Here is a 16071-nt window from a genome sequence, read left to right as displayed (position 1 = left end):
ACATCCCTCGTGGACATGGGATATTTTGGGCAAAGCTCTGGGGGTCCTTTCCTGCAGCATGAACAGGAGAAGGGATTTCCATTCCGACCTCCAGCGCCACCAGCTCCTGCTCTGCCGCTGCCTCCTTCCCCTGGGATTCAGCAAACGAGGCTGAGATTAAACAGGGACCAGCAGCGGGAGCGAGAGGAGTCAGATCCCGCAGGAGCAGCTCCAGGTATGCGTCCCATTTGTCCGACAGCATCCAGGCCAGCTCCTCTGCATCACAGGCCCGCCTGTCCCAGCACAGACGGACCCTTTCCACAGCCAGCAGGAGGAAGTGGCCTCTCCAAAGTGCGGAGAGGCGGCAGCAGAGCCCCAGGAGCCCGAGGGTGACGGGAATGTTGATGCCAGAGCGATGTCCCAACCCCACAGCACCCCAAACAGGGAAACAGCTGCCACAAAAAATGCCCCATAAAACCCCTCCTCACCCAAGGGTCAGCTCACAGCACACCCTCACAGCTTCCCAAATTCTGGGGGTTCCTTCCAGGCCCTCCAATCCAGGCTGGACTTTGTGGGGGACCCCAAACAGCTCACAATCCTACAGGGATCAAGTGCCCTTCCACATCCTCCCCTGCCCATCCCAGTGCTGCCCGTGCCCACACGAGGTTCCTGCTCCGGCTTCCCCAGGGAAACAGCTCCAGGAACACACACAGAATCTATCCTGAGCTGTCCCAGACCCCATATTCGCACTGCAAAAGCAGCAGGGCTTTTTTTGAGGGTGGTTTTTTTGGTGTGTGGTTTTTTTTAGGACCAGGATCTCCTCCACAGCACTTAGCAGCCAGGAGTTCTGAGGGAGCAGAGCTCAGTGCTTCAGAATGACGCCTCATTTGCCAAGAAATAATCCCGAGAAGCGGAAAAAAAAAACCAAAAACCAACACCAACTCAAAAAAACACCCAAAAAACCCAGACTCAGAAGATAATTAACTCCACAAAGCAGCGACCCTGAGTAGCTCAAATCTTCGCTGTAACTCCCCAGCCTCTTCTCCAAGGAGTTATTTCTTCCTGTCTCCAACACAACCGGCACCAGCACTCGGAGGCCTGGGGGTTTTATCGGGCTTGTCTGTGTCCCCCAAACCCTGGTGGCAGATTTGCCGCCGCCCAGGCATGGTGGGGGGTCCAGCCCCACATGAGACCCCACATCTGTGAGCAGGGTTGCAGTGGGGTCACTCCTGATCCCTGTAAACGGCTGGAATTGGGACATTGAGGATGCGGGGCTCCACTCTTGGGAGGATGGAGGGGGGCGAAATGGGTGCTGCTGACCCCAAACACCCACCAGCACCCCCTGGCAGGGAAGGAGCCACTCTTCAGAGTGATCCCCGCAGACAAAACAGCAGGAGAAGGCAGGGCAGACACCCTGGGGGTGCATTTTAGCCCCCCCATTCCCTCTCCCGCCTTCAGGGCTGGCAGAAGGGGATGCTCCACCAGGAGCTGGCCTGAGTGAGCCTGGCAGCATCACTCCCCTGCCAGCATCACTCCCCTGCCAGCATCACTCCCCGGCCAGCATCACCCCCTGCCCCTCGCCAGGGAGGGGAACAGGAGAGAGCTGAGCTGAGAGAAAGCAGTGCAGAGCCAGCCCTTCCCGCTGCTGCTCCCCCCCGGCATCCCCCTTCCCCTCCTGACCGCAAAGAGCCAACATCTCCCCGCGCCCCTGCAGCCAGGGGATGGGAATGTGGAAGCAATTGCACTTGGCAAGGCAGCAACAGTGAGTCAAAAACAGTTGTTTGGCTTGTCAGCCACCCAGGCCCTGCAGCACTCTTGTTTTCCTTTGCCTGCCTTAACCCCTTCCAGCCCCACGCGCTCCTCCCAGCAGGACCCACAGCCCCCAGCCCCCGCCGTGGAGAGGAGACCGGAGCTGGGGAGAAGCCTCATCCCACAGCCCATAGGCTGTCCTGCTCCCAGAAATGGGAGAACGGGCAATTCCCAGGCAGGAAAACCTGCAGGGAGAACCTGCCCTGGTGCTGGGAGCTGGCACGGGGCACAGGGATATCCTGAGGCCACCAAGGATGGCCGGTGGTCCTGGAGCATCCCACCCACTCTCCGCAGGAGATGCAGAGAGCTCCTTGTCCCTGCCACAGAGAGCAAACCAGACATCCCTTGGCAGGCTGAGGGGACACAGCCACGCGTGCTGGGGACCCTGTGCCACCCCGGGGTGGTCAGACCCCCCGGGCAGTGCCAGCCTGGTGGCACGGGGTGATTTAAAGCCCCGAGCACAGCAAGCCCCATCCCACTGACAGCAGTTTAGCACATCCCAGGTTGCCTCCCACTGGCTCCTCCAGCCCCTTCCCTGCCGGCCATATGGCAGCGGGGCAGGAACACGTCCAGAGCCACCACGGGCTGCAGCAGGGGCTCCTCTCCATGCCCAGGTCACCCCTCGCACCCCAAGATGGGCATCCCACACTGCTGGGGCTCATTCAGGCTGCCACCATTTCAGGGCAGGGCAGGGCAGGGGGACACCAGGATCCACCCACGCCCTCCCCACCATGGAGGGACAGCCATGGGGGGCAGGGTATGGGACAGGGTATCCCTCTGGGCATCCAGCCAGGACCCACACATCTCCATGCCCCCCAAACTGGTCCCAGAGTAGACAGACACGAGGAGAGAGCCGTGGGGTGGGGGTTGTCCCTCTCTCCACCGGGGACAACCCCTGCCGCACCCCTCCAGCACACGGGAACCAGGGCGAGGGGACGGCTGGGGAAGAGTTAAACCCTCTGGAGTGCAGGGAAGGGGAGGAAAAAGCGGAGGGCAAGGCTGCGCCCGCCGGGAGAGACAAAGCGAGATGCAGGAGCCAAGAGATGAAGGCGAGGATGCGATAAGAGGGGGAGCGGGGTGTGTGCGCTGGAGCGAGGGAAGGGGAGGAGGAGGAGGAGAGGTGGGTGATGACCAAAGTCATTGAACATTTTTTGGCACGCCTACCCCCGAGTATCCTGGCCGTTGGCCCAGCTCGGAGCTGAACTTAAACAAACTCCTGTTGCAGCCATCTGCTTGATTTTAAAATAAATCAAACAATCTGTTGAGCCGTGGGTGATCAAATTTCCATCTGTGCGGACGCCTGCTCGCCTCCTCGGAGCCTCCGCTTGCCTCTACCAGCCAAACACTCCTGGCAGCATGTGGCCTCCCTAATTCCTCCAGGAAAGGGAGAAACCGGACCTCCCCCTGCACCCCGGCCCCCTCCCAGCCCGTCCCCGCCACCCTCCTAACTCAAACCAAGTGCTATTTTTACAGCCGCCCACCAAACAGAGCCGCATCCCGCGTTTAAACGGGAGGAAAACGGGGCTGGAGGGAAGATCCCAGGAGGGATTGAGCTGCTCCGTTGCTGCCCACGCTGGGGGGATTCCTCATCCTGTCTCCATCCATCCCACGGGTCTGAGGGAATGGGAAGGGAAAGGGCAGCAGCTGCCGGCCCCGGCGGTGGTGACTGCGGTGCAGAGGCCACGGACTGGCCAGAAACAGCAGCTGTGAGGCCAGTGCTGTGTGGCCGTCCCCAGGACGGGGGCACCGGGCATACGTCACCTCCAGGTACCCAGCTGGCAGCCACCCTGCCCAGCCACCCCCCAGGCAGCCTGCTGGCTCTCAAGTGCACCCCAAATCATCTCGTCCTGAGGGTTCTCCCCCCTCCTCTGGAAGCAGGGAACCCAGGGGGAGGCAGCACCACTTGCATTTTGTCCCAAGGTCCCCAAAGTGCCAAAAGAGGGGGCATCCCCTCCTCCACTGTCTCTTTGCATCCTGCAAGACCCCTGCTGGCCTGGGGGAACAGCACCCGTGATATTCATGGCCCCAAAGCCCCTCTGAGGGGGTCAGTCCCTTGTCCAAGCCAAGGACAAACCCTGCTGGCATCATCCAGACTTTGCTGTCCTTCCCCGGAGCCCTTCCTTCCACTCTGAGCAGAGGGCACCGGGCACGGGGCCAGTGCAGCCAGAACTAGGGCAGCAAGGGCTGGGGAAACACAGCAAAAGGACTAAGAGATGAGCAAAGAGGGAGGAAATCTTTGCAAATGAAGGAGAAAGAGCAGGGATGGATAAAGGATGGAGCCAGGTTCGGGCCCCAGCAGCTCCGGTGGGGAAGGTCAGGGTGAGAGCACAGGACACGGATTTATTCCTCCTCCAGGGCTTCAGTTACTGGGATGACACTTCCTGAGGGTCCCCAGGGTATGGTGGAAGCAGCAGCAAGGAAAAGGAGGTGCCCAGCACCCACCAGAGCCCTGCCAGGAGCCCGAGCCAGCGGCCACGGAATAAACCTCACCCGTGTGGGACCACTGCCAAGCCAAGAGCTGTCCTGGCCAGCCCGAGGCCAGCCTGGCCAAGCCACTCACTGCTGGAAAGAACAGGGAGCAGGGAGCAGGGTGGCCCCCACCCTGCTGCAGCCTCAAATGCTTCCCAGTGCCAGCTTTTGGGAGGGGTTGTCCAGCCCCAAGCACACAGCATGCAGCACCCGGGCTCCGGGATGCAGGATCAGCGTGATCAGCACGAGAACGGGGAAAAACCACTGGAATGAGGGATACAGCAGCTTGGGTGATCCCAGTGCCCCAGGGGAACAGCCCCACAGGAAAATCTGCTCCCGGGGATCCACATCCCTGAGCTCAGGCGGTGGCTGAGATGGGGAGGTCCCTCCAAATGCTCCTCACAGAGTCAAACCCAAGCAGAGCCCTGACAGGATGCACAGCAGGGAGCAGGTTACACAGCACAAGCAACAGCAGGAAGGGGAGAGAAAAAAAAACAACACCAAACCCCTTTTTGGAAGAGGAAAGGGCTGACAGGACCTGGCTGAGAAGCAGGAGAAAGCCCAGATTTCCCAGTTACTGTGCAGATGTTCTGGACTGAAAACAGAAGACGGCAGGAGCGAATTCATCTCCCCCTCCAGAGACGCTGCAGCCAGAGCATCTGGACTCTGTCTGCAGGCAGCAGAGCTGCTCCCCCCATTCCCGGGGAGCCCCGCACTGGGAACAGCCCGGACACCCCCGGGGTGCCCACCAGGGCCAGCAGTGACAACTCAGCCCTGTCCCCACACCAGGTTGACCTTGGCACCGCTGCCTCCCAGGAAAACTGAAGGGCCTTGTCCTCGCCGTGTTTTCACTCCAGGATAACTCCTGCTGCCTGCTCTGAGAGCCGGGGGGAGCGACGGGGAGGAGAAAATGTGGCTGGTTTAGCAGTGAGGACAAGGAGGGGAGCAGGAGACTTCCATCCATCCATCCCTATACATACCCACACATTTATTCCTGGCCAGCACAATAACTGGAATCATCAGCACCTGATCATCACTCGAAGAAAAGCTTCACAGCCCCTTTCCAGAAACATGCTGGAAGCAGCTGGAAGGTGACGGTGGCAATTTGCTGTGTGCCCCACACCCTCAGCTGTCTGTGCGTCCCTCCCTCCCTCCCGGGTCTGTCTGTCCCGACGTGCCTGCAAAACACTGAGCGAGAGCCCAATGTCCCGGCTGTCACCAAAATGTTCCCAGCTCCAAAGTCCCTCCCTGGTGCCCCCAGGGACAGAGATGGCTGCTGGTGGCCCCTTGGATCCATCAGATGACCCACTCTCTGTTTCCAAGGGAGGCAAGGCTGGGGAGGACAATTAAAACCATTTTGGAGGGTCAGCTGGGAGAACTCCCCTGCATGGAGTTGTGGCAGAGCCTGGGCTGTGCCATGGGATGCACATCCCACAGGGATGATGCCCCCACAGCAGGAATCCCCAGTCCCAAAACAGCAGGTGCTGGGGACATGCTGGGTGACAGCACATCAGGACACAGCCTCGAGGGGGTCACAGAGGGGCTGGAAGCCTGGGAGCAGTCCAGGCTCCTGCCCTTCGGCCAGGGAAGGCAGCTGTCCATCCCAAACCAAGGGGGGGTTGCTCCTGGCTGTGGGGTGGCCACCACCCCTCTCACATCAGGACCTTCCCTCTCATCCCAGCTGGCTCCCAGCCTTGCTTCAGCTCTAAAGCAGAAGACAAAAATTCACTGGGAGGAGCTGGGAGAGAGCAAAGCAGCCCCTGCAAGCCCTCCTGCCCTCTCCACATCCCTCATGGGAGGTGCCAGGACTTTCCCCATGCATTCCTGGTCAAAACCAGCCCTAAAACCCAGCTGCTCACCCCTGCCAAGACCTGGCTCTCCCAGGGTACCGGGGCAGGCGATGCCGTGGCCGGCTCTGCCGGAAGCCGGCGGGAAGAGGCAGCACCAGGGCAGACGGTGATTTCCTGAGTTTGTGTGCCAGGGGTTATGAAATAACCCTCGGTAAATCCTGCAGCAGGTCCCTGTGCCACCGGGAATGGCCCATCCAGCACCAGTGCTTGGATACAGCCACCAAAACACAGCGTCTTGGAAGTTCTCCAGATGGATGGAGCTCCTACACCTGCACCACGACAGCACAGACACCCCAGCCCCATTTCGGGATGCGATGGGATGCGATGGGATGCGATGGGATGCGATGGGATGTGAGGCAGCCCGGGGCAGCCACAGGGCTCACCCTGCCCTGGTGCAGGTCACGGCACGCTCGGCACAGGCACCTCCCCGGCAGGTTGGAGAGGGAAAGCCGGGAGAGCTGCTTCTCCAAGCATGCCAGCTCCGTGGGTAAACAGATGACTTCAGCCTCCTGAGAGCTCCTAAAGCCCAGCAGCACTCATGCTAATGTGGAAGGGAGGAGGAAAAGAAGGAAACTAAAGAGGGAGAAGCAGCATCATACCCATGCCAGGCCGCCAAGCACACCCAGGTAATGTCCCCCTTCTCCCAGCCCAGCCAAAACTCCCCCTGGAGCCATCCCCTTCATCCCTGCCCTGCTGCCGAAGATCCAGCAGGGAAAAGGAGTCACACAGCAGCCGGAGCAGCTGCACGAGGCTGTTTATCCAGCCATGGCACAGCTCAGCTCGCATGTGCCGGGGAGAGGCCACAGCAGCTGCTCACCCAGCACTGGGAGCAAACCACGACCTGCCCGCAGCAGCCTGGGCTGGCACCGGGGCTCCGGCACCCTCCCCACGACCTAGGGAGGGCAAGCAGGCTGGGATGGCCGGGAGCGATGTCTCTGGCACAGGAGCGGCCCCCAAAGCGCGGCTGGCACGCGTCGCTGCGCGGCACCGAGGAGCCAAGGCACGCTCGAGGCCCCGCTGCCACCCGCCTTGGCCATGGGGGGACCTGGGGCTGTCCCAGCCCTGGGACGGGGCCCGGGGGAATCGTGCCGCTGGAAAGGCTCCCGCCGCCAGCTGCTCCCTGCGGAAGAGAGGCCGGCACGGCTGGGAGGCTGCCACTGCCAGCCGGGCTCCTGCCCCAGCTCCCAGGGATGCTCCTGCCTCACCACCTGCCTGGATTTGCCCCCAAGGAGGGCAGTGTCCCCCTGAGGCACCAGAGGGAAGTTTCCATGCCATCCCTTCCAGGCCAGGATGGCAGCATGTGGCACAGGCCTTTTGCTGCGGGGAGGAACATCTGGGCAGATGCTGTCCAGCAGCACAGGACCATCTCCAAGCAAAGGAGCCATCAGGGAGCAAACAGAGCCCTCCTCACCCCACAAACCAATGTTGGAACAGATCCAGGGCACCTACTGCAGCCAGAGAGATGTAAACAGGCTCCTGGCAAACCAGCTGTGCCCTGTGCCCCAAAACATCGTGGGTCCCCAAACCCTGCTCAGGAGATTGAGACAGCTCCTTGCCACTCAAGGACAGTGACGAGGGCGTCAGGACCGGACCCAGCTGGTATCTTGGGGGGTGAAAAGCCAACCCCTGCCATTCCTGATGTGCTTGGAAAACCAGGCACCCACTCTGCTGTGCAGGGAAGTCCCTCCTCGCTGGGAAGCAGCCAAAGAGCATCGCAGGCTGCCCTCTGCGACCGGGCTTCCTGGATGGCTGAGAAAGGCCAAGTGTCTGGACAAAACATCTGTCCGGCCGCAGCAGCCAGAGCCGTCCGGCCGCCCCTTTACCCCATCTCCCGACTTGGCTGCGACTCCAGAGGCTGCTGCGGATGCTCCGGCGGTTGCAAAAGCATTTTCACTGCATGGGGTGAGAGCAGAGCCGGTCCCTCTCCCCAGGGGGCCCACAGGGGGTATTTCGGGGGTGCAGCACAGTGTCAGACCAGCGTTTTTGGCAGGTGCCTGCTCGAGCTGCCAGTCCTGCAGCGCTGCTGCTTTTGGGAAAGGCAGGGAGAAAGCAAAGAGCAGGGAGGGCAGGGTGAAAAATAAATATATAGCAGCCAGCTGGTGAGCTGTGGAGTCAGCACGAGGTCTGCAGGACACGGCGCTGGCAGCGGCGCGGGAGCCCTGGAATTTCGGACAGCTGCTCCAGCAAGGTCAGCCCGGCCACAGCAAAGACCCCTGTGCTGCTCCCCCAGCGTGGCTGAAGGACACACACCCCCGGCTGGAAACCCCAGGGGGACAAGCCACCACGCCAGGGGGTGACTCTGACACGAGGTAAGTGGCGGGTGAGGAGGAGGAGGAGGGACAGCCAGGTGCGAGTTCCCACAGAGCAAAGCACCCCTGGGCTCAGCGGCAGGAAAAAGCACACAGCACATTTTCCCCGTGTTCTTTCTTTGTTTGCCATCTGGGAACACGATCCCGAGGGAGGCCGTGCCCCGAGACATGAAGTCATATCATGATTATATTGCCACCTCCGTGCTGGGACTGAGATCTCATCTGAAAATGCCAGCCCGGGTCGGGGCTGGCTGCAGCAGCTGCTTTGCTGAAAGGCAGCGTAGGCCCCACTAAAAACACCTTCCCATGCTGCAAACTAAACAGGTTTATCTCAATGAAGTTGGCTTAAACTGGCCTGATTTTGCTCTGAAGCTGCTGGAATTCGTGGTGGCAGAAATTGGCACAAGCACAGGTAGAACCACCAAAACCGACCTGAGCTGGAAGCCAAAAGATTGAGACACGTAAGACCAGCTCCGCTCCTTATTCAAGGCATGAGGAGAAGCCAAACGCAGCCTGTGCCACCCCCCTGGACCCCACACGTGACACCTGGGGACACACAGAGGTGCCACCAGCTTGGCCAAAAAAGCACCACCACCCAAAACACTGCCAGTGGCCAGAAGGTTTTTGATTCCCTCAAAATCTGTAAAAGATGCGAAGAAGGCAGAGGTGCCTGGGGCTCTTCCTACACAGGTCTCTGAATTCTCATGCTGCAGTGCACCCATATATCCCATAATTTGGCCTGGTGCAATGCAGGAGGAGGGCTCAGGCATCACTCCCTGCCTTCTGGGTTTGCTTTTCTGGCATCCAGGAGCTTTGGCTGCCACTCAGCATCAGTGGGACAATGTTTAGTGGAGAACACAAGAACTCTTTGATTTTTGCCCAAAGCCCTTTTCGAAAGCCAAAAGGAAAGTGCCCACCAACAGCTGTCAGCTCGACGCGGTGATTTGGAAACGCAGCCATGACCTTTGGAGCTCGGAACCTGCAGCGGGGGCCAAATCCCCAGCTGAGCCAACAGCACTGCTGGCAATTAGTAAATACAGTGAACTCAACCCCTGGAGACTGCCTGTGCCCTGTCAGGCACAGCCCCACACAACCAGCCCCAGGTGTGCTCTGAAAAGCGGGAATGGGGCATGGAAAACACCACGTGATTCCCAGAAACCGGCCCAAGGACGAGGCTGGGAGAGGCAGTGGAATCCAGCTGCTCCCAGGAGCAGGATGGCAACACCTCCAGGGCACCACACAGCACCAAAGGAAACTGAACACAGAGCCACAGACTCGTTTAGGTTTGAAAAGCCCTCCAAGATCATCGGGTCCAACCGTTCCCCCAGCACTGCCAAGGCCACCACTGACCATGTCTCCAAGTGTCACACCTACACATCTGTAAAATCCCTCCAGGAATGGTGACTCCCCCACTGCCCGGGGCAGCTGTGCCAGGATTTGATGACCCTTTCAACAGAGAAATTTTCCTTAATATCCACCCTGAGCCTCCCCTGGCCCAGCCTGAGGCCGTTCCCTCTCCTCCTGGCCCTGTTCCCTGGGAGCAGAGCCCGACCCCCCCGGCTGCCCCCTCCTGTCAGGGACTTGTGCAGAGCCACAAGGTCCCCCCTGAGCCTCCTTTGCTCCAGGCTGAGCCCCTTTCCCAGCTCCCTCAGCCGCTCCTGGGGCTCCAGAGCCTTCCCCAGCCCTGCTGCCCCAACACTGAGCCCTGGGGACAGCACTGGTGACCAGCCACCAATGGGATGTGTCTCCATTCACCGCCACTCTCTGGGCCCAGCATCCCGACAGATTTTTACCCGAGGAACCCATCCCAGCCATGAGCAGCCAGTTTCTCCAGGAGAATGCTGTGGGAAACGCTGCCAAAGCATTTCCTAAAGTCCACGTAGACAACGTCCAGAGCCTTCCCTCACCCACGGAGTGGGTCACCTTGTCACAGGACATCAGGGGACAAGGACCTGCCATTCATGAACCCATGTGGCTGGGCCTGATCACTTGGTTGTCCTGAACAGCTGTGCTTGAGTTATGGTGGGATTTGAGAGCTTTCCAGACACCTGAAAGTATTTCCAAGAAGTTGTATTTAAGGGGAAAAAAACCCAGAAAACCTCAAGAGGAGTCACTTTTACATAACTGCAGAGAGAGAGTGGAAGGCAAAGATGGGAAGAGCTGAAAGACAGGGGAAGCTTTTCCTGGGGAACACAGGACACTGAGAGTGCCAGGCAGGCTGAGGACAAGCAGCCCTTGAGATGGGAACGCAGCACTTCACCCCTGGGGAGAGGGCTGGAGGGCTTGGGGGTGACTTCAGAAGGCACAGCCAGGGACACAGGTCACTGTCACCTCTGAGAAGCAACAAAATCTGGGCCTTTTATGGTTTATTCAAAGCCATCGCTCCCAACAGCGGCTGCTCGAGGAACCAGCTCCTCCTGGGGTGGGTGCACATCCCAGTGGGATGCACAGGCAGTTTATCCAGATCAGCAGGAGGAGATATCCCACCCAGATGCCCCAAACTCAGAGCCCTGCACCAGTAAGGGCAAAGATCTGCACAGCTTCCCCTTGCAAGGGGCACAGCTGGAAAGAAAATCCCTTCTCACGGTGCACATCTGGGGACCGAGGGTGACAAACCAAAGGATGCCCATGCCGGGTGCCATTTCCACACCCAGCCTTGCCATTTCTTCTCGGAGGGGAGAACCCAAACCCGCCCCACACACGCCAACCACAGCAGGGTTCTGCAGAGCTCACCTCCAGGAGATCCTCCTGCAGCAAGGAGAACCTCAGGCCCCACCACACACTCCACAGAGCATCACTGGTTCCACTGCTCCCCACCACTAAACCAGCAGCAGAGCCACCACCCACCCAAAATATCGCTGGCTCCTCCCTAACCAGCCTCAGATGTGGGGGTCCCTCATCAGCACCTCCATTCTGTTACAGAGAGGGCCTTAACCCCATTCTGCTCTTGCTGCCCTGCTAAAAGAGGGAGATGTGGGCGTGTCTGGTGGCTTTTGGGGCACTGACCTCAAGCTTTGAGCCATTTGTGTCCACAAATACACAGGCAGGACAGCAGCAAGCCACAGCTCTGTGGGCATGGGGTGTGAAAAAGCAAGTGCAGCCCAGAAAGGAAGTTGCAGAGCTGCAAGGAGAACTGGGGAGAGGATTTTAACTGCTCAGGCTCATTCCCTCCGGCCTGGTCCCATTGGAATGGGAATCTGGGTGTCACACAAGAGTGAAAAGCTCATCTGGGGTGACTTACACCAGCAAGCGTGACTGAACAAGGGTACAGCTAAATTAACCAAGTGCCCTACCCAAGCATTAAGCCGTGTTTTAAATAACCTTGACATCTGTGAGGTCTCAGCCTGCTGGAAAGCATGTGGAGACAGGGAGGGAAAATGCGCCAGGACCTTCTGGCCAGCCAGAGTCCCCACCAGGACACGGCAGAGCCCCGCCACGCTGTCCCCAGGCAGCTCTGCTGTGCCTCCTGCCACTCAGCCCCTTGCAGCAGCCCCTTAATTTGCTCATTAGCAAACCCGGGAAAAAGAGGAGGAACTCAACAACGTCCCTTCCCCGGGACACACTCTGGGAGTTTGGGATTGGGGCCAGCAGGGACGAGGAGTGGCGTGCTTGAGAAATTGCTGGGATCTGGGGGGGTCACTGAGGAACCCCACGGGAAGCACCCAGAGCACCCATCCATGCTGGAGCAGAACTGCTGTCTGTATTGTCCCCTTGAGGTGGCCTGGGGACACCAAGGGGGCAGAGGCCTGGGAAACCAGCTGGGGACACGCAGATGATCCCCTTCCCATCAGCTGCACCCACCTGGGCTCTGCTGGGGCAGCGCCCCAAAATCACTCCTGGATCAGCACCACTCGCCTGCCTCCTGAGCCCTCCATGGCCACCAGCACCTCGCAGATGCCACCAGACCCGTGACCACGTAGGCATCACAACCCACCCAGCAACCATGAAAATGAACCACCTGCATGCACAAATGACCCGAAGTTATGTCAGGACCATCCAGCTCAGGCTGACAGACGCCAGGGGAAACCCCCCAAAAGCAATGGCTTCCAGAGGATTCCCAGCACCGGTGCCAAGCCAACCTCCAGTGCCATCCTGGCACCCTCCAGGTGAATGCAGCTCCTGTCTGGTGGCTTTCCAAGCAGTGTCGTCCCCCCCCCCAGTTCAGGAGCCAGCACAGCTGAGTGGGAAATTATATTTGTAAGCAGCCAAGGGCGAGCGACGGGAGAGAAAAGGAGCGCTGTCTTGGAAGGGCTGGTTTACATTTCTAAAGAAAATGCCAGTGCCTCAGAGAGCCACAGGGTTCTGGCTACAGATGGAGCCGAAAGGCCTTGAAAATGACCTCAGGGATTTGGGATGTTGGCATTTGACAGAGCCCAGCCTGGGGCCTGGTTTGCTGATACAGAGCGGTGGCTCTGGAGAGCTCCCACAGGCTGGAAATTTGGGGGTGAAAGCTGTTATTTCCCCATCCCACGAGAAAGACAAGCTTGGGAGGAATAAACTTTTGCTCTGCCATGTGCTTTCGAGTTGATGCCCCCAAAGCAACCTGTGTAGCTCCAGGGAGAGGCACAGAAAGGAACAACTGGGGAAACTGGCAGCAGCTGGGCGATGACACCAGTGACACCCTTCAGGGGGGCCCAAGGGGACGCTGCCTGGGGGCCCTCACTGCAGAACAACCAGAGCAGCACGGGTGCGGGGCACCCAGCCCTGTGGCCACCCATCAGCCCCCCAGCTGTGGGAAGAACTGGGGTTTCTCCAAGGGAAATCCCTTGATTAGGGTGCCTTGTAAAAGTAGGGATAAGTTGGGAAGTTTCCCACAGAGGCCATGAGCTCCTTCCAGCTTCCCAAGGATGCTCCCATGGAGGGCAGGCCAGGCAGCCCTCCCGCCCCTCTGGCGTCTCTGAGCACCCTTAATGGCAAGCGGGACGGGACTGGGATTTCCTCTGTCCTGGCTCCCACCTCCCTCGTGCGAAGCTGCCAATAACACAGACACTTCTGGAACGGGACAGATCTTGGCTCTTCCCACCTCCTGGAAGGGTTTTTATCTGTTCTTTCACAGCTTGACAGCTCCAAAATTTCATTGCTAAAGGCACCCCATCCATTAGCATTCGCCCCCAGGAACCAGACCCAAAAGAAGAGCATCCATCTATGTCACTGCTCCAACTCCTCCTGGATTCCAGAGGTGGGAAGTGCTGGGAAAGGAGGGATGGGCTCTGGGCCAACTGCCTTACCTTGGGGAGGAGAGCCGGGGGTGCCACTGCCAGCAGCTCTGGCGGGGTCATGCTCTTGCCAGCCAGGACCACGGCCCCGCACTCGGCACAAGCGCCGATGGTCAGCTGCTTCCCATCGTCCACCAGCAGGCTGTTGGCCACGCGCAGGGTGTAGAGGAAGACGGGAAGCCTGGCCACCTGAACCGCTTTTAATCCAAGGCATCTCTTCTTCTCCTGCCGGCAGAAGAAGCAGACGAAGGTCTCCACTTTGTACTGCCGGGACCAGGCGCTGCTGGGGTGGTGGGAGTTCCTGCCCTCGTGCTGCAGCCACTGTCCCAGCAGGTCGTGGTAGCACAGGATGCAGGTGGCCACCAGCCCGGTGGAGTCAGCCGGTCTGGCCCGCGGGGCGGGTGGGTAGACCGTCAAGAAGGGGAAAAAGGGCTCCTTCTCCCCAAATCGCCCCGGTGGGTTAACGTTGAGCTGGAACTCTTTACCAGCTCCCAACTCGGCCCCGCAGATGTAGCAGACAGAGGTGGGACCAGGCTTGATGACAGCGGGGTGACCGGCGAGGTCACCGGCGGAGAAGACCTGGTGGTACCGCCCCAGGAAGCTCTGTACCGAGGAGATGAGCTCCTCGTTGTGACAGGCCCTGTACATGGCCCACAGGTCCTGCAGCACCCCGAAGCACTTGCGGCAGCTGCTGACCTCCCAGTGCTTGTTCAGCCCCTTGGCGCCGGGCGGGCAGGGCAGCAGGCTGAGGAAGGGGAAGTGCATGGTGCTCTTCGCGTTGCCGTTGGTGATTTTGGCAGCCACCGGCCTCGCCTCCTTGCCGCACTCCTCCCCGCAGAGGTAGCAAGCCTCGGGCACCGGCGGGATGCCCGTCCCGTCCTCCTTCATCCCTCGGCGGCCCTTGGCGGGCATGGCCCCGGCGCTGAGAGGCACCACGTAGAGCCGCTGCAGCACGGGCACGTTGGCCAGCTCGAAGCTCTGCCACTGCTGCATGAGGGAGGCGAAGCAGCAGGGACACACCAGGGTGCTGCCGGTGGGAGACAGCGGCTGGGCGCCCGGCGGGGGGCTGTGCAGCCACAGGAACGGGAAGAAAGGTCCCGGCGAGGTTTTCTCCTGCTTCTGCACGTGGACGCGGTGCTGGGCGCCGGGTGCCAAGGGGCTGCCGCAGATGTAGCAGGCGGTGCCCGGTGCCCAAGCGGGCCGCTCGCTGCCTTCCTCGTCGTCCTCCTCCTCCTCGCTGGTGATGTTGATCTCGCTGTCCGAGGAGCAGCAGGGGGGCCCCCGCTCGCTCCCCGCCGCCGGGGGGGCCCGCGCCGCGCCGCCCGCCCCCTCGGGCTCCGAGAGGGGCTCGGCGTCGGAGAGCTCGGAGAGCTCGGAGCCGGCTGCCGGCCCTTCCTCCTCCTCCTCTTCCTCCTCCTCCTCCTCCTCCTCCTCCTCCGGGTGGCCGGCGGCGCGGCGCGGCGGCGCGGCGGGGTCCCAGCCCGTGGCCCCCCGCCGCAGCCCGGCTCCCCCCGCCGCCGCCGCCGCCGCCGCCGCCTCGCACTGATGGGGCCGCTTGAGCCAGTACATGCGCTTCTCCACCGGCGTGCGGCTGCGCTCGAAGGAGTCCCACTGCTCGCCCAGGAAGCAGCGGCAGACAGCGCAGACCAGGGCGCAGCCCTCCGCCGAGACGGCGCGGGCGCCGGGCGCCGGCTCCTGGTGCTGCAGGAAGGGGAAGAAGGGCCGGTGGTCGCGGGGGGGGTCGCACTTGAAGCTTGAGCTCTTTGCCGCGGCTGATGCCGCCGCCGCAGATGAAGCAGCAGAGCGGGGGCGCCGGGGGTTGCGGGGCCCCGGGGCCGCCCCCCCCCGCCGCCGCCGCCGCCTCGCCGGCCGCCAGCGCGGCCATCAGCCGCTGCTTGCGGGAGAGCGGCGCCGCCGCTGCCCCCGGCCCCGCCGCCGCCCCCGGCCCCGCCGCGCTCATCGCCGCCCCCGGCTCATCCCGCGGCTCCGCCGGACACGCAGGCTCGGGGGGCGGGTTTGCGGAGCGCTCCCCCCCCACCCCTCCGCCCGCCTCCTCCCGCCGGGGGAAGGCAGCGAGAAAGGAAAGGGAAAAAAAAAAAATTATAATAAAACAACGGCAACAACAGAAAAAAAAAAAAGCTCCCAGCGGCAACAAAATATCCACGAACAGCAACAAAAATAAAGCCAGGATAAAAGTTCGGTGCGAAAGTTTGGGTCCCGCCGGCGGCGCGGAGGAAGGGCGGCTGCCGGCCGCCTCCCGGCCCCGGCGCCCCCGGCCCGGCTCCTCCCCGGCCCCCCCGCCGCGACCTGCCCGCCCGGGGGGGCCCGGGGGGAGGAACGAGCCGCTGCCACCCCCCGCCCGCCGCCAGCCCGGCGCGGAGCGCAGCCGAGGGACCCCACGGGGGAGGGACGGGGGGATTTACAAAGCCACCCCCCGAG

The 16071-nt window shown here is 61.1% G+C and overlaps 1 protein-coding gene across 3 annotated transcripts in view; it reads right to left on the bottom strand.

The window, feature by feature from the left end:
• GSE1 (Gse1 coiled-coil protein) overlaps nt 1-15015 on the bottom strand; it is a 100668-nt gene extending 85653 nt beyond the window's left edge. For all 3 annotated transcript variants that reach the window (XM_048316683.1, XM_048316682.1, XM_048316684.1), the window contains exon 1: nt 13645-15015. In XM_048316683.1, coding sequence (XP_048172640.1) covers nt 13645-14625 — 981 coding nt within the window. In that variant the 5' untranslated portion in view covers nt 14626-15015. The remainder of the gene's footprint in view (nt 1-13644) is intronic.
• Between the last annotated feature and the right edge of the window lie 1056 nt (nt 15016-16071).

This window comes from Corvus hawaiiensis, chromosome 12 (assembly GCF_020740725.1).
Source record: "Corvus hawaiiensis isolate bCorHaw1 chromosome 12, bCorHaw1.pri.cur, whole genome shotgun sequence".
Classification (NCBI taxonomy): domain Eukaryota; kingdom Metazoa; phylum Chordata; class Aves; order Passeriformes; family Corvidae; genus Corvus; species Corvus hawaiiensis.
This window is presented reverse-complemented; position numbering and strand designations above follow the sequence as displayed.